Source organism: Telmatherina bonti (assembly GCF_933228915.1).
Source record: "Telmatherina bonti genome assembly, chromosome: 11".
In the NCBI taxonomy this organism is placed as follows: Eukaryota; Metazoa; Chordata; class Actinopteri; order Atheriniformes; family Telmatherinidae; genus Telmatherina; species Telmatherina bonti.
Genome location: NC_136629.1, coordinates 11228423 through 11246664, shown reverse-complemented (window position 1 = coordinate 11246664; position 18242 = coordinate 11228423). Strand labels below are relative to the sequence as shown.

At 41.0% G+C, this 18242-nt stretch overlaps 1 protein-coding gene across 1 annotated transcript in view; it reads right to left on the bottom strand.

Moving 5' to 3' along the window:
* Positions 1-18242, bottom strand: part of atp6v1ba (ATPase, H+ transporting, lysosomal, V1 subunit B, member a) — a 47435-nt gene that overhangs the window by 16758 nt on the left and 12435 nt on the right. Inside the window, exons 2-9 of the mRNA XM_079248364.1 lie at positions 14343-14398; positions 14098-14196; positions 12804-12897; positions 12214-12291; positions 10673-10812; positions 6935-7036; positions 2824-2921; positions 2527-2650 (exon numbers count right to left, since the gene is read on the bottom strand). Coding sequence (XP_079104490.1) covers positions 2527-2650; positions 2824-2921; positions 6935-7036; positions 10673-10812; positions 12214-12291; positions 12804-12897; positions 14098-14196; positions 14343-14398 — 791 coding nt within the window. The remainder of the gene's footprint in view (positions 1-2526; positions 2651-2823; positions 2922-6934; positions 7037-10672; positions 10813-12213; positions 12292-12803; positions 12898-14097; positions 14197-14342; positions 14399-18242) is intronic.

Below are 18242 nucleotides of genomic sequence, written 5' to 3'. Positions count from 1 at the left end.
GTGAACAAGCAACAAACTCCGGCAGTTAAAAGTGAAGCCGATGCAGAAGTGCAAAAAATCTTAGTTCCTCCCTTCATCAACTAGAGGCTCCAAAGCAGAGCAAATCTCCACAGACTCCCATGCAGGGGCGGATCTAGAAAAATATTAATGGGGTGGCAAAGGAGGGGCAGCAATTTTTCCAGGGGTGGCAATATCAGCAAGTGTCTGTTCATACATACATATACACACAAATGCATACATACATATACGCACACTAATATATATATATATACACACACACACATATATGTGTGTGTGTGTGTGTGTGTATAAAATTAACGAAATAAATAAATTAATAAATAAATTAATTAATGAATATATTTATTTTTGTCTGGGTGTCTTAACATATACCTAAATAAACAAATAATACATATACACACACCTCAAAATAAAAATACATAGATATAATATACAATGTATGTAATATAATGTACATAAATGCATTTTAAGTAAAGTTTAACTGCAACAAGGTTTTGAATATTACTTATATAAGTAAAGTAGCTGAAATAATTGCGATAATTATAAGAAAAAGCATAACTGTACACAAACATTTTTACACATGGACATCATTGTAACCTTTTAAAAGGCTTATTAATAAGAAGTTGTCACTCCTATAACAGCTGAATGCGGCCATTTCCATGTTGCTCTGCAAAACGCTTTACAAATTTGTCTAGATCCAGAGCTTTAGTGCACTTTGATTCAATGCTGAGCACAGCCAAACTTGACAGTCTCTTTTCGGTCATAGCAGACCGCAAATGGTTCTTTATGAGCCTCAGAGTTGAAAAACTTTGTTCACAGGATGCACTGCTCACTGGTAGAACAACTGCTATTTTACACAACCTGAACAACGCATAAAAAACATTCTTGGTATGGGTCCAAAAACTGAGTGAACTGCATCAGAGTGATAGGACTCTCATTTTCCTTTTTTTTTTCTGTCTAACAGTCTCTTTGTCTAATGTAACGTCGTGCTTTAGATCCTCAATATTCGACCCGTAAGCTTCCGCCAACAGAAAAGCCTCTTCTTTCAAAAACGTTGGACTTGGTGGATTTAGTGCCTGTACACCTTTCATAATGTTACAGTTTGTGCTTGAAAATCTTCTTCCTATTTCTCCAATCATGTTATCCAGAACTGGAAAGTACACAGATGTACAGAAAGTGTGCTTACTATCTGGAGCTACATGCTGTCTCAAAGTGGAGGGGATGACACCATCCTGAAGCACCCTTGTTATTTGTCTTGATCTTTTTGGTTTTCTCTGAGTTGTGTCAATGTGACTTTGTTTACATAAATCCAGTGTTTCACTCCACATTTCACCAAAAGAGTTTTGACCAAGATACTGGACCAGTGTCTCTTTAAGAGAGTCAATATAGTCCACTGTTTTAGACTGGAGCATGTCTGATAAAAATTTGGAGTCACTCCCATGTTAAAAAGACCAACTTCACGGCAGAAATAAACATGTTTACAGCAGATATAAACATGTTTACAGCCTGGTACAAAAATCCATTTTCAGTTTAATAGGTCAGGTTTACCTTCATGACAACTGTGGGAGGAGTGAATTTTATTCTAGAAGTAATTTTATCTTGAAATTTGGCATAGTTAGGGGCTTGGCCTTTTGATTGACGGATTCCCAAAATCCTGCTGCAAGAAGGCAGAGTGCAGCACAAATGCCACAAACTCTCTGGTTTAAAAGTAATTTAATCTCGAAGTTTGGCATATTTAAGGGCGTGTCCCTTTGATTGACAGGTAGCCGATCTCCTGCTTCTAGTAAGAAAAACGTGACTTAGCTTTAGCCCGCTTAAATCCATTAGCTAGTTAGTTCCTGTTAGCTCCGGGTTAGCTCGGTTAGCTCTTAGCTACAGGCAGGTGAGAGTTTGCTTGATGTCAATCATCCACCATGACGCTCACAGTCCCCTCTCAGCTCCACCTCTTTGCCTATTTTTGTATTTTCGGGGTGAGGCGACACACATGCTCCTGCCAAGATGGCGATGGTAGGAACCGCCCACCGAGCTTCAATTCAGCTCTTCAGTGACATCATGGAGGCTCTGTCCATCTTTTATATACAGTTTATTAGTGTGAAGTGAAACTCTGCTGCAAAGTTATGCCGCATCCTGGTTGTAAAAGTTGTAGAGTGTTGGTTTCTCAGCCTCGGGATGCTGCTGGGCAGCAGCAGCTACAGATATGCACATGATAGGTGTCACTGTGTCATCAAACAAGTCTGGAAAAACTTGGACTTTTAAGGTCAGAAAATTACAAAATACATTTTTAAACTGTGTAAAGTTTGACAGAAAGTCAAACGTCATCATTTCCAGGTGAAACTAGAGGTCTCTTAGCAACATAGCAGTGAAAGGGATCCGTTTTTATGAGGAAAATGTGATAAATAATCTTATCTTGGATCATTGTGGATTTCTAATGTAGACTCTGAATAAACACTACGTTTAGATTGTAAACCTCCTGGGCGGGATAGAAATGCTAACAAGCTGCTTCTGTACCTCTCTCAGAGCCTCAGCGTAGGAGCTCATGTCAGTGAGGATGACCAGGACGTGCTTCTCACACTGGTAGGCCAGGTACTCTGCCGTAGTCAGCGCCAGGCGGGGCGTGATGATACGCTCAATGCTGATTGGTCAAAGAAAACTAACCGTTAATCTTCTGTACATGTAAAAAAAAAAAAACCTACAGTTTACATATAAAATAATAATTTGTTCCATAAATACCAGGCGAATCCATAAGACTGCAGAAGTTTACCATTATAAGCCATAGACGTGGTAAAAAGTGAGCTGGTGTCTTACGTGGGGTCGTTGGCCAGGTTCAGGAAGAGGCAGACGTTGTCCATGGAGCCGTTTTCCTCAAAGTCAGACTTGAAGAAGCGAGCAGTTTCCATGTTGACCTGAGAAACCGATGACACAGGTTCATTAATGATCAGCAGCAGTATTCTGACGCGATCGCTGAAGCGTTACTGGTTACAGGGAATGATGGCGTGCTGGATGCTGAGTGTATGTTAAAGAAAAACAGCTTCATCAAGAGGGAACGCCAACGGTGTCCAACCTTATAGTTTCATTAAAACGTGTCATTTGCAGGAGTTTGACTGGATGAGATGGCTCCGTGTTTCCTTTCAGATCCAATAAAATAACTTTATTAAGTCCTAAAACAAGACCAAGTAGTCATGACACATTCACTTCCTCTTCCCAAGTCTAAATAGAGTCTAATCTTATTCCTACAGAAGGCGAATGGCTGCCGGTGACAAGCCTCGTTCTGTACCGTTCTCCTGCACCGTTCAGTCACCACTTTTAGATTAAAACCAATTAAACATCTGGTCACATTTGTTCGAAGTAGGACTTTAACATGTTTCAGGAGCTACCATAACGGTGCATAACCGTACCTGAGAGGTGGCGAATCAGTCGGATGCCGCAGCAGAGCGACAGGTTCCTTACAGTAAAACCAAAACACGACTGACAGAAGAGAATGGCGGTGATTCATGGGGCGCCGCTTCATTAAGCCATTTTAAACGGAAATTTAAATCAACAAAAATCAAATCTGTTGATCTAAACAGAATTTATTCCTGCTTTGTTTTTATGCCAGGAAGCAATGTTTTTTCAACCAATCAAAGGACTGCAGAGAGTCAAGCTCCCGCCTTTTGGGAAGCATCGGTTATATGGATACCAGATCCCCTTAAAGCAGGACGGCTCGGGTTCGGATCTTAGGTACCACATTTAGCTTTGGTTTGCAAAACAGTAGTCTATTTTCCAGTTTTGCACGTAATGGCAGGTGATGGTAACATATAATTCCCATGTTAGCGCTGTCCATGAATCAGTGGTCAAAGACACTTTATCAACATTTGTCAACAGAGTGCGCAGCTCCTGTTTTATCATCAAAACGTTTCTCAAGTCGTGTTGTAATTGTTTTTCCTCGGTGGGACTGAGAACTCTGGCTCAACAAATGCCATCAAACCTTCACCTTCAACGAAGCAGATGGGGAGCACGTCTTTACAATCATCTGTGAGACGAGGGACGCCGTTTGCTCCGCACGTCTGTTGTCACATCTACGTTTTCTAGGGGCAAAGCTGGCAATTGATGGTTGCTATGAGAACGCCCCACCATTTTCACCTGGTGCTTTGCTCTCAAACGAGAGTGCTTATGATTGTTGTTGACCTGTGATATAAAAGCTTTGCCTCTCAGAGTTTACATTGTACTTCTGTTTCACCTGTTTTAAAACAGCTCCACATGGAACTTCTTGAGGACTTCTTCAGTCGTCTCGCCATCGTGTCTTCCCTCTCCTGTTCGTTTCATCTTCTACGGCTTGGCATTGAGTCCGCCACGTTTCATCGTTTGCTATTCTGCCCCCGTGTGGAGGCCGCCAGTAACGCAACTTTCTTTTCTCCCAGATGATTCACTTTTATTTATTTATTATATTTATTTATATTATAATTCAAATAATTCAAATTTTCAAAAATCAATACCCATCCCTCTCCCCCGTTCCAGTTTCTAGTTGTGGGAATACAAGAAAATGTGTCCTGTCCCGCTCCAACCCGACTTGTTGGTGGAAAGAAACGAGTGTCAGTTGCTTCGATGGCGGAAACAGTTTGGACCCTTGAGCCTCCATTCTCGCCTCACATTTATTTTCTTTTTTTTTTTAAATTAGGTGTGTGTGTGTGTAATACTTTACAAATAAACATTTAAATCAAGCATCACCAATCCTGGTCCTCGAGGACCGGTGTCCTGCAGGTTTTCCAAGTCAGGAGTTTTCCAGCAGGCTCACTTGGAAAACCTGCAGGACACCGGTCCTCAAGGACCAGGATTGGTCTGGACCAGGACTGGTCCCTCTGGTGGTCCTGTAACTCCATAAACTAACTGTGGAAAGTGAAGGACTTCCTGGAAACCAGTTTAATCTGTGGAATCCAGTAAAAATATCCCATCTTCGCTCCCGAATGACCACTGAAATTAAAGAATGGAAGCTTTTAAATGAATGAATGATGAATGTCGGATTAAAACGTAGTTTTAATGGAAATCAATGAGACTTTTTTGGCCACGAAGCTCCGCAGGGAGTTTCTGATAAAATCCCAACAACAAATCAGTTGAGCTGACACATCACCACCCATTCCCCTGATATCCTGTCCATAAAAACCATTACCACATGTCTTTAATACACTATTTTACCTCTACAGACATATGCAATAATAATCAGTGATAGTTTGGATTTATTTTTACGGATTCTATAAAAATATTTATAAAATAATCATAATTATGTAAATAGTTTATAACATATAAGTATCATTTCTTTTACTGTTTATCACAAAGGCAAACTTACGTAATTAAAACGTCAACATTTACGTTCAGTTACACTACCAGCCAAAAGTTTGGACACACTTTCCCATTGGATAAAATGTGTCCAAACTTTTGACTGGTACATTTTTATATTTTCTTCAGTGAGTGGTAATGTATTGGAGGACTCCATAACATCCATTAAAATGGTTTAAATATGCCATCATCATTAGAAATATGATTAAACAGGTGTGGACTGCAGGGACCTCTATGCATGTGGGAGATATAATGGACAAAATAATTCATCTTTTGTCTTTTTTAATGACAAATATTCACAACGGTTAAAAGTCTTATAATAAATGACTGTTTGGAAGTTTAGAAGTTGATGAAGCAGAAAAGATTTGAATGATTTTATAGAAGTTTTCATGTGTGGATCCTTGTGCCATGAAGACCCCAGAGGGAGCATCTGTTGCTACATGACCCTTAGGGACCACCGCAAACCTCTCCCTGATATTTATCACACGCAAAACTAATCATGTCGGGGCTTTATTTGTTGTGAAAATAAATAATGTAGTAATTCACACAATCAAAGTGATGTTTAAATGTTTGGTTGAGAGTTTGTAGTTTGTATGGTTGGGAAAATCGAATTGAGATTTTTTGTTTCACAATTTTAAAATTGATTTTTTTTTTTGTTAAATTTTTTTTTTTTTAAATTTCAATTAAAATTAATCCAATCTAATCCAATTTATTAGTTTTATTGATCTTTTCGCGTGTCTTCCTGGGCATTATAGCAGCAGAATGATGGTCTGGCTACTGGGTTGTTTTCTCCTAACTGAAATAATTTTTTCGTTTTGTTTTTAATCTACAAAAATCATCAATATTGAAGAATTTTGAGAATCGCAATTTAAATTGAATCAGCACCCAAAAAAATCGGAATTGCCTCGGGACAAAAGCATATCGTCACAGTGCTAGTAGTTTGTAGCAAGTGTGAAGCTGCTGAATCACAACGTTTGAGGATTTTCCAGCCGTTTTTATGAGTGGAAACTTTTGGCGACGAAGGTCACGGATAACATGGATTAAAGAAGTAACCAAGTGTTAAAAACCTTGAGACTGATTAAAGACGAGCAGCAGGATGTTGATAAACATGAAACAGACGACCCAGGTTGCTGCAGCATTAAAACAGATGCGGAGCTGTCTTTCTTTAAAAATGCATATCCCTCTTCTGGCTGCTATAAATCCCTATTCACACGCACTTTCCATTTTCCTGCCAGAGTAACCTGAATAAGATGTGGAAGAGGGCCGGATTAGCATTTAGCAATAGTGTTTAGTGTGTGCGGAGGTCAAGCCGTCACAATCGAGGCATTACGGCAGGCGGGAGGAGCAGCTGAGAAGCAGAGAACCTGATCCGGCCTGGCTGTCAGGCTGCTGAATTAGTAACCTGCCTGCTCGGCTGGACGGATATGCTCACAAGCGCAGAAGTAACGAGGCGGGCTTGAAGGTTAAATCACCTGTTGAATAAAAGAAAGCCAGGATGGAGAGAGGGGACGCGGAGTCACGTCGGGGTTAAGAGGGGGATTAGGGCCTCAAATTGGGTGGGTGTGGTGTGGAGGGGGTGGCAGGATGATGCAGTTTGTCTGCTTACCCCCATGGCTGCAAACACGATGGCGAAGTTCTCGGCGCTGTAGTCCATCACGTCCTTGGACTTCTGCACGAGGCCAGCCTGGCGACAGATCTGAGCAGCGATCTGGAAAACAGGAGTCTCCGTGTTAAACATGGCGCCTGCTTGTCCCAGCGGCGCCGCTACAAACACCACAGCTGATGCTTGTCGACTCGAGCTGGTTGAGGAGTGGGACTAGTTCACGTTGGTGAACTAGTCCCACAGTGAAGACGTTGTGAACGACTCGTTCCTGTAAAGCAAGAAGCTGCAGCTCGAGTTACGTTTTGTCTTTTTATCAAAGCAAGTTTTTTTTTTTTAGATTATCATCAATAAATGTCCACAGGTGCAGCTTTTTCATAGATCCCAGGAGGGCTGCAGCTCCAGCTGGAACATCTGGCCTTCGGTGCGACGAGTGTCATCAGGGATTATTTTTATAGCTACCAGCTCAGAAGCAGCAAAGACGAGACGCACGTTTGTTCTGCTGCTTTAAAGACGATGTTATAAAACCCCTGAATGAAACAAGATCTGTCTTTCTGGACAACGCCATGGCAACCAAGCAGATTGACAACCGGAAACTTGAGATGAAACATTTAGTAAAGTTTTTGTGAGAATTCAAAGAAAGAGATTTTACCAGTAAAAATGTCAAATATTTAATTTTCCAAACTTCTACCTAATAAAATACCAACATGAAAAACAGGACTGGTTCAAACCGGAAAGACAGAAATGTGTCAAAACGCCATTTTAACAGAAGTCAAAGGTTTCCAGCCATGAAGAGGAAGTTCAGGATTCGACATAGAAACATAAATGACGTTTTATTTTAGCTGATAATCTCTACGAAAGTCTGATGACAACCACAGACCCATCCCCTGATTTTTATTATTTACAAAATGTTTAATGTTTTATGGATTGTTTTTCTTCAATAATAATCCGTTTAAGTAATCAAGCTGTCATTTATAGGTAAAATCTTAAAAATGGATTCAATGGTAGTTTCAAGCAGGCCAGAAAAAAAACAAAACAAAAACATTATATTATATATATACATATACAAACGCATGTATTTATGAGAAAATATTTTAAATATTTGGAAAAAATGAAAATCACAGCGTCCTGCCGTTTGTACACAGCTTGGTGCGAATCTGACCAGACGGTGTGCATCTGCTGCACAGTGTAGGAAAACCGGAGGAAAACTGCAGGAAAACTGCAGGAAAACTGGAGGAAAACTGCAGGAAAACCGGAGGAAAACCGGAGGAAAACTGCAGGAAAACTGGAGGAAAACCGGAGGAAAACTGCAGGAAAACCGGAGGAAAACTGCAGGAAAACCGGAGGAAAACTGCAGGAAAACCGGAGGAAAACTGCAGGAAAACTGGAGGAAAACTGCAGGAAAACTGCAGGAAAACTGGAGGAAAACTGCAGGAAAACCGCAGGAAAACTGGAGGAAAACCGGAGGAAAACTGCAGGAAAACTGGAGGAAAACTGGAGGAAAACTGCAGGAAAACTGGAGGAAAACTGCAAGAAAACTGGAGGAAAACTGCAAGAAAACTGGAGGAAAACTGGAGGAAAACTGCAGGAAAACTGCAGGAAAACTGGAGGAAAACTGCAGGAAAACCGGAGGAAAACTGGAGGAAAACTGCAGGAAAACTGCAGGAAAACTGCAGGAAAACTGGAGGAAAACTGGAGGAAAACTGCAGGAAAACCGCAGGAAAACTGGAGGAAAACTGCAGGAAAACTGGAGGAAAACTGGAGGAAAACTGCAGGAAAACCGGAGGAAAACTGTAGGAAAACTGGAGGAAAACTGGAGGAAAACTGCAAGAAAACTGCAGGAAAACTGCAGGAAAACCGGAGGAAAACTGCAGGAAAACTGCAGGAAAACTGGAGGAAAACTGCAGGAAAACTGCAGGAAAACTGGAGGAAAACTGCAGGAAAACTGGAGGAAAACTGCAGGAAAACTGGAGGAAAACTGCAGGAAAACTGGAGGAAAACTGCAGGAAAACCGGAGGAAAACTGCAGGAAAACCGGAGGAAAACTGCAGGAAAACTGGAGGAAAACTGCAGGAAAACTGGAGGAAAACTGCAGGAAAACTGGAGGAAAACTGCAGGAAAACTGGAGGAAAACTGGAGGAAAACCGGAGGAAAACTGCAGGAAAACTGGAGGAAAACTGCAGGAAAACTGGAGGAAAACTGCAGGAAAACCGGAGGAAAACTGCAGGAAAACTGCAGGAAAACTGCAGGAAAACCGGAGGAAAACTGGAGGAAAACTGGAGGAAAACTGCAGGAAAACCGGAGGAAAACTGCAGGAAAACTGGAGGAAAACTGCAGGAAAACTGCAGGAAAACCGGAGGAAAACTGCAGGAAAACTGGAGGAAAACTGCAGGAAAACCGGAGGAAAACTGCAGGAAAACTGGAGGAAAACTGCAGGAAAACTGCAGGAAAACCGGAGGAAAACTGCAGGAAAACCGGAGGAAAACTGCAGGAAAACCGGAGGAAAACTGGAGGAAAACTGGAGGAAAACTGCAGGAAAACTGGAGGAAAACTGCAGGAAAACTGGAGGAAAACTGGAGGAAAACTGGAGGAAAACCGGAGGAAAACTGCAGGAAAACTGGAGGAAAACTGCAAGAAAACTGCAGGAAAACTGCAGGAAAACTGCAGGAAAACCGGAGGAAAACCGGAGGAAAACTGCAGGAAAACTGGAGGAAAACCGGAGGAAAACTGCAGGGAAACTGCAGGAAAACTGCAGGAAAACTGCAGGAAAACTGGATTTCTTTATGCTCATGTTTGCTTTTTATTAGTTTATTTTAGTCATTTCATTTGGTTTTAACCATTTCTGCACCGATTGCGTTTGTTTATGTGAAGCATTTAGAATTTCTTTATAAATGTCAATTAAAATAAATATTAGTTAAACTAAAACATTCCACAGTGTTGCTCAATAATAATTTGACCCACTGAGCGGCATCTTCAGGTTTAGGGAGGTCGTGCGGACTGATGAGATGACAGGAAGGACGTCATCCTGACGCATCTTGATCTGGTTCTACCATGTTGGAGACTGATGAGAAACATGCTAGCATGCACTGCTTCCTAAACTTTTCTGTCTGGAAACAATCCAGGTAGATCCATACAACCTCTGATAGAAACGTTAGAGAAGTTAATGAATTCATGAAGCTCAACTTTTTCTTTTTTCAGGACGCAACATTTCTGGATTGTATTAGTAGAATAAAAAGAACGTTTCATCAGACGCCATTAAAACATCTTCCAAGCTGTTTCTTTCAGAAAATGTTTCCCACTATTCAGTGAGTTTAGTCCCTGATCGCTGACTGGGAGGAGACTGAAGGGAAGACAGGTCAACGTGAAGAGCACGATGAAGAGCCCGGAGAGCTTCGGCTGACTGGATCCATCAATACGGTTTCACAGAATATTATGGATGCTTTATGGGAATAATATTTATTTATTTTGTGTTTTTTTTTGGGGGGGGGGGGGGGGGGGAATATTTCCAAAGCTGTGATTACATCTGTACAGCGGCCAAAACAGCAAACAAAACAAATGCAGCTGGAAATAACAGATCCTGTTTTAGTTTCCAAGCAGCTTAAGGAGTTTGTTTTTGTTTCAATCAATCCTTTCTGTGTTCCAGAAAAAAGAAGATTTTAGTGACAGATCTAGAAATACAGTAAGTCTGGAGCCAGTTTCAATCCCAGAAACCCAGCTGGGGTTATTCAGCAGCAGTCCGCCTCACCTCGTTGTGGGGTAACCCAGCAGCTGAAAATATGGGGATCTTCTGTCCTCTGGCGATGCTGTTCATGCCGTCGATGGCAGAGATGCCGGTCTGGATCATCTCCTCGGGGTAGATACGGCACTGAGGATTAATAGGCTGACCTGGACGAACATGAACAGATTTGGATTTTTACTTTGGATTATAAATAAAAACTGCATAAGTCCGTTTCACTTTTCTATAATTTTCTCATGAAATTCACGACATGCTTTCATCTCCATTCGATTTAAATTGCGATTTTCCCAATTCTTTAATATTGCTGATTTTTCTCGACTAAAAACAAAAAAAAAAGTACTAAACTTTTTTTGTTCGTCATTTTTCTTGTTTCGATTAGAAAACTAAAACAACACAGTGGACAGACCATCATTCGGCTGCTATGATGCCCAAGAAGACATAAAAACGTGAACAAAAACTATTAAAATGATACATTTTTATAATGGATTTTTCTTATTTTAAAATAAATATTTTTTAACAAGTCTATTTTAATTCTATTCTAACATACAGTCAGTCACATGTTCAAGCCGACAGCTACAGTAGATAAATGACTGCAACGGTCTGAGTTTGCAGTCCTTACTGTTCTGTTTCCCACTTTGCTTCAGAACATTTTCAATGAGTTCTGGTCCAGAGAAGACGGGTCTGGATCCTCTTCACATCTGGCTTCTTCTCTGCATGACAGAGTTTAACCTGCATCTGTGGACTTCAGGGTGAACTGTGTTCACAGTGATTTCTGGAAGTTTTCCTGAGTCCATGTCCAAAGTCTGCTTTTAATAAAGAACATCAGCATCCAGCTTTGTCCCCTGCACACAGAGATTCCTCCTAATTCTCTGAATCTTCAAAGTTTGAGGAACATTTTTCTACATTTTACACCCAGTTTGTATCAGACTGGAGAACCTCTGTCCATCTTTCCATCTGAGAGACTCTGCCTCTCTGAAATGCTCCTTTTATCCCCGTCGTTTTACTGCAGAATGCTGCAGAAGTTGTTTCTGATGGGCACCGCTTGCTCTTCCAGCCTTTACAGATGTGTTGCTGCCATCAGATTCACAATCAGCTGATGTTGTTCATGTGTCAGGTTCAGCTTCTGACATGTTGGTTATGCTCTACTGGGAACTCTACTTTACAACATTTATAAATCATTCAACGACATTTATAAATCATTCAACTCGGTTTACTTCTTTTCCAGGAAAATTTAAATCAAAATGAATGAAAATGCTGCAACGTGAGCCAGACATGAACTCCCCATAAAGCAGAAAAATTCAGAGTGAATCATTTTTTAGTGTCTAAAAGAACCAAACAAACAAACAGATCCCAATCCTCACAGCTCTGATCCACCATTAAAGAGGAAGGAAGAAGCGTTACATTTAGTTTTACTAGAACCAGGGAGATTATTTCAGATAAACTCCTCTCTGCAAAACTCTGCTTTTAATTCTGTATGAAAGTATGTTATTAAATTAGCATTCTGGCAAATATTCCACAAATCAAACTAAAAAAAAAAAAAGAGGTCGTACCCATGATGTCCAAGTAATCCTCCGCCAGAACAATGGGCCCGCGGTCGATGGGTTTACCCGATCCATTGAAAACGCGTCCTGAAAGGAAGAGTTTCTCTTTAAGCCAAGCAAAATAAATGAATAAATCAATCAACTCTTCTGATTCATGTGGAAGTTAAGTTCAAGGATATTTCCTGAAACCATCAGTAAATACAATGCATTAGGACACTCCACCAGGTTGGATCTATTCTGTTTGCTATCAGGCTCCAAACAGATACTGTAAGCAGAGCTCCATTTAACCTACAAGTACAAATAATTAGAAATTCAGGGACGTGATTAATGATACTTCACAAACAAAAACAGCTTTTCTTCCTGCTTGCCTGTAACCTTGTGCTGTACTGAGATAATCACACTGATTAACACGTTCAAGAACATTCTAGTAAAAGGTTTGATCATCGTTTTAGCTCAGGTTAAATTAGCACAAAGGGAAACGCAGCACTCAGGCTTCCGGACGTCAAACAGATAATATGATGGAAAGGCAAACTAAAGCGGAGCTGTGGAGCCATGTGAGGTTGATCAGGGACGGCGGCGTGCCGATCAGCTGATCTTACCCAGCATGTCTTCAGACACCGGCGTACGCAGGATGTCACCGGTGAACTCGCAGGCAGTTTTCTTGGCGTCAATGCCGGACGTTCCCTCAAACACCTGAAACAAAACAACGCAGCCAACGTCATTTTCTAACAGTTGTTACGTCAAATTACATCAAATCTCACAAAAATGTCAGGAGTTCATCGCTGCGCATCAGAAACGTCTTCGCGGCTTCATTCCAGACACAAAGGATCATTATTTTCCTTCTTTTCTGCTCACGTGTTGATCTTTGGCTGCTCCTGATTGGATGTTACAGTCAACCTGAGCTCTCTGATTGGTGGAAAGTTTTTAGACGTCTTTTATTTTTTTATTGCAAATATGAGATCTGACAAACATAAAAACAGTGATGACAGCGAGTTAAGACAATGAACAGTTTTTATAGGCATACATATGAGAATAGAAAAGAAATAAGCATGGCCATGAGAGGAATATATATAGGAATATAACCTGGCAGTTAAGCTTCATTATCAGTTATAGAGAAAATAAAATAAAATAAAAGAATTTGGTTACCAAAACAATTCTTCAAGATAGTTTGTTATTAAAAGCTGAAAGTGTACGAATGCGTTTCTCATCAGTCGAGGCAGATGGCTGCCCTCCCTGAGCCGGGTTCTGCCGGAGGTTTTCTTCCTGTTAAAGGGAAGTTTTTTCCTTCCCACTGTCGCCGCGTGCAGCTCAGGATGGAGGATTGGATCCAAGTCATGACTCGATGCAATCAGTTGGTTTCTATTATAGGATATGTATGAATTGACTTGAAATGATGTGTCTGTAAAGTGTCCTGAGACAACGTTGTTGTGAAGTGGCGCTATACAAATAAAAGTTTAATTGAATTGAATCTGTTGTAGAACTTAAGGTACATAAATAAACAATTAGTTCAACAAGGAAGATGCTAGGAAATAGATGTTTCTGAGCAACAGGGTAGCGTTAGCGATGAAAATGTGATAAATAAAAGGTAGGTGTGTATTTATGTAGGCATACAAGCGTTCTGCTTCTGCCTGCTTTGGCTCGATGAGGAATGAACTATAAATGAAGTATTTGTGACTGATTTAAATAAATGATGATGAAGACGAAGATCGTGAATCATTGTGGATTTACCAAAGAGTCTCTGAATAAACAAAGTTTTGTGGCTGGATTGTAAACCTGAAGGGATATAATCCAGATTAAAATGATAACTATGATGATCTAGTGGAGTCCCGCACGTTAAAATGGAAGATGGTTGATGACTCCAGCTTCTCTCGCTCATCACATCGCGATTCTCACCTGGACCACGGCTTTACTACCAATCACCTCCAGAACCTGCCCGCTCCGCTTGGTGCCGTCCGGGAGGGTCAGATGAACAATTTCAGCATATCTGGGGAACTAAAACAAACATTTTTAACACACATTAAGATCAGAGATGCAGCTAAAAAAAACTGACGAGATAAAACAAAGTGTTGGTTTAGACTACTGGCATCTGCTGGCTGAGTGATGAATAAAGTGAAGCGACTATATGAGGACAGTCTTACCTTCACATTGTCCAGGATGACCAGCGGTCCGTTTACACCCGACACGGTGGAGTAGGCTGAAAGAGAGGACCGACACCGTCACTGAGGACATAAAAGGACCAATCAGGTCGATGATAATCCCACTCTGGCTACGGTTACGTGATGTTTTTTAATTCTGAATTAATAATTCGGAATCAACGTATTCTTCTACGAGTTTACATGAAAATAATAATTCTGAATGAACGTTTACATGAAACACATCTTTAACGCCTCTTCAGAGCGGCGGGTTGGGAAGGGTTGTGATTGGACAGAGGGTGGATGTGACGTATGACATATACCGGAAATAAACAAAGTTAACTTCCTGCTTCTCGTCTTTTCATGTCGTAACTTGTAAAAACTACATAATAAGCACCAGTTTCGCCGCTATTTTTATTAAAAGTTTGAAGTAGCAGCTCAACACGAGCATACTACTTCACTTTCTGCAGCAACTGAGAAGGAGAAGAAAGATAGACCACCGAACACGGGAGGTAAAACAACACGCGTCATCGGGACAGGACAAGGTAACGAGCATGCTCAGAACGACCAGAATTAACTTAGAGCGGAATGAAGGTTTACATGACAGAGGAATTAAATAGGTTGAATCATGATGGCGGTGGCAGCATCATGATGAGTCAGCAGGGAAAGCAATGATGGAGATAAATCCAGGGAGGCTCTGCAGCTTTTAATGGGGAACTTTTTGAACTCGTTGGATTAAAAATAAGGAACTGAAACAAGATGAGCTTCTGACTAAAAACCTGAATGACTCGCAGGCCTTTTTCAGACCTGCGGGGTCATAAACAAAGTGACAGGATGGTGTATTCAGACATGAAAATACAAGTTCACTGGAAAATAAAGACTAAGTTTAATTAACTGTAACATTGACACTTTAAAAAGAAAAAAAAAATTACCCAGAAAATAAAAAGAAATAAAAAAAACATGCTTAAACAAGCTTCACTGCGGAGACGAATACATGGTTTATAAAGATTGTCCTACTGGGGCTCCCTTACTCTGCACATAGGGGAGAAGTAAAAAAAGCAAAAGCGTGAGAGTGGAGGAGGGTCTGAACGTGTTGGCATTGTAACGCTGCGTTTTCTATCATGGTCTGGTGTTTCTCTTTATGCTGCGAACCATCAATCCTGAGGCCGATATCAAAGGCGCAGCAAAATTAGAGCAGACTGGTACGAACATAAAGCACCAACGCTTAGCAGGGTGCAACCACTATGCCACTAATTAGGCATGGGCCAACAAAATAAGCTGTCAATGTGCTACAGTACTGCAGCCATTTCACACACACACACACACACACACCTGCATTTTACCCCCATTAGCCTGACAGGCCAGCTCTGCGTGAGAGACTACAGATGGGTTATGGCTGTCAGACTGTTGCAGCTGAAAGAGGACATAAAATCTGATTTAAAAAACGCTTAATAAGGACTTGCAATAGAATTTATTTTATTTCTTTATTCAAAAATTCTGAGGTAATCATTGTTTTCATGAGTTAATGCAGGTTTTATGGTTTAACCGATGCTGAACACGGAATTAAAGCTACAATAAGATATTAAAACTTAAATGCAATTGATTTAAATGTATAAATTTGATAGACTTCTCATCACAGACATCAGATCAGTATCAGCAGATCTCTTCACCTCAGGTGTCTTACTAGACAGAAAAAATGGTTTTCCCACTTTACACTGGTTATCCCAGCTGTGTGTGCTCACACTCAACCTGCCTCCACCGTAGAAACCACAATGGGGTCGTTGTCACTCAGCTCACCCTGCAACACTGACTTTAGGTGACACACACACACACACACACACACACACACACGCAAACACGCACACACAGATGTGTGAATTACTGGGGAGCGTTAACAAGGATGTTGTTTCATCACCGCTTTGGGACAACTACCGCATGACAAGCACCAGTGGTGGTCAACGTCTCCAAACTGGGCCTGGCGATACGGCCTATAACTGAGTTTGTGATATTTTTGGGCTTTATCCTGATATTTTGTATGCCATAAACATCGATCCATTTTCTTTACTGCTTGTTCAAACTGAGGGTTGCAGGGAAGCTGGAGCCTATCCCAGCAATCGTTGGGCGAGAGGAGGGGTACACCCTGGACAGGTCGCCAATAAGTCACAAACATCTCACTGTAAATGTTGACTTCATCGTATGTAAAAGGACACCAGAAGGAGTCATTAGAAAGGAATTATTATCCAGGTTTATATTTTGCTCCAGATCAGAACAGAAGTTATTCCAGGTTCTGTTTCTGCTACAAACGTTTGATCATTTATATTTTTATCATTAGAACGATGATTATAATTATCATTTTTATTCCACATGTAATTACCTCACGTCATGTCTCACAACATGCATACAGGTGTGCCACACACACACACACACACACACACACACACACACACACACACACACACACACACACACACACACACACACACACACACACACACACACACACACACACACACACACAAGCAGACGGAGTGTACGTTGGAATTTATGTTGCGTCAACCACCTGTACAACATACAAAATATGTGCTTTTTTAAAACGCTCCCAAAATGGACACACTGGCAGTAGAGACGTTTTCCTCCTGTCTGTGACGTCTGTCTGCTGTGCCAGAAACAAAACTGTGAATAAAGAAAATCCTTTGCAAAACTTGACCAGCTAGTTGGACCAGAAGTTGTATGTATATGGTACATCCTCTGTGAACCAGGACACAGAGGATAACACACATAACACATATAACCATTTGCACTCCATTTATATTTATATATATATATATATATATTATATATATATATATATATATATATGGTATGTTATATTCCACTCAGGATACACTGAGTATATTCTATACATCGTCCACCAGTAGTTTAAATTCATTTTAAGCAGACTGGTTTTTGGTCCGACAAACAATTGAATTTTTCTCTGGTATTAAATAAATGTAAAACTTTTACATACAGACTTCCTCTAATCATCTATTCAGCAGTGTGGTTCAGCCAAAAACTGGCTCCACATAGTTTTCCGCATTGAATTGGGGAAGAAGAGGAAGGGAAAAAAAAAAAAAAAAAGACAGGATAGTTCAAGGTACCCTCTTATGTACAATATGATGATGAAGTGCATGGTTTGCTCTCTAATTTCACAAGGTAACAACTGCTCAATGGGCTATATGTTCGTGAGATGTGAAGGAGCAACATTTCCCATTAGGTTTGGAAAACTTTCTCCACCCCTCTTTTGCTACTTCAGCTCAAGTGCAGCAGTCCCCTGGCTTGGCATGCAACAGCAGTGTGGGTCACACTGCAGCCTGTTCAGCTGCCAGAGCCCTTTGTGTACAAAGATGTTAATTGGTCCTAATCCGCCACTAGAAGCTGTTTTGGTAGCCTGACCTCGCACCCTGAAGGACACCTTGGTGTGAAATACTAAAGAGCCCATTCAAGTGCCAAAGAAAAGAGGCACAGAGCATTCCAACACAATTCAATTTCCCAGTTGAAAGAGGGAGGGGAGGAGGAAGGGGGGACTCAAAGGGAGGAGAGGGGGGAGTTGAATGGAGATGGGAGCGCATCATCATTCTGACAGTCAATGAACGCTACAAAGCAGTGGCTGCTGTGATGTGGAGCCCCACAATCACGCCTCAGCCGCTACTTCAAGGTATTCCCACAGTCCTACTGGACATGGGAAGACCAACGGCCTAACACCGACCAGCCTTCACCCCCAACAACACACAATCACCGTGAGCAAAAAAAACAAAAAAACACACGGCCTTCAAATTTTTCATGTCAAGTTAAAGTTAGTCAAACACAGGAAGTTAAATGGCGCCCAACACTCAAATTTTGGGGATCATTTTATTTCATCTTTCAATG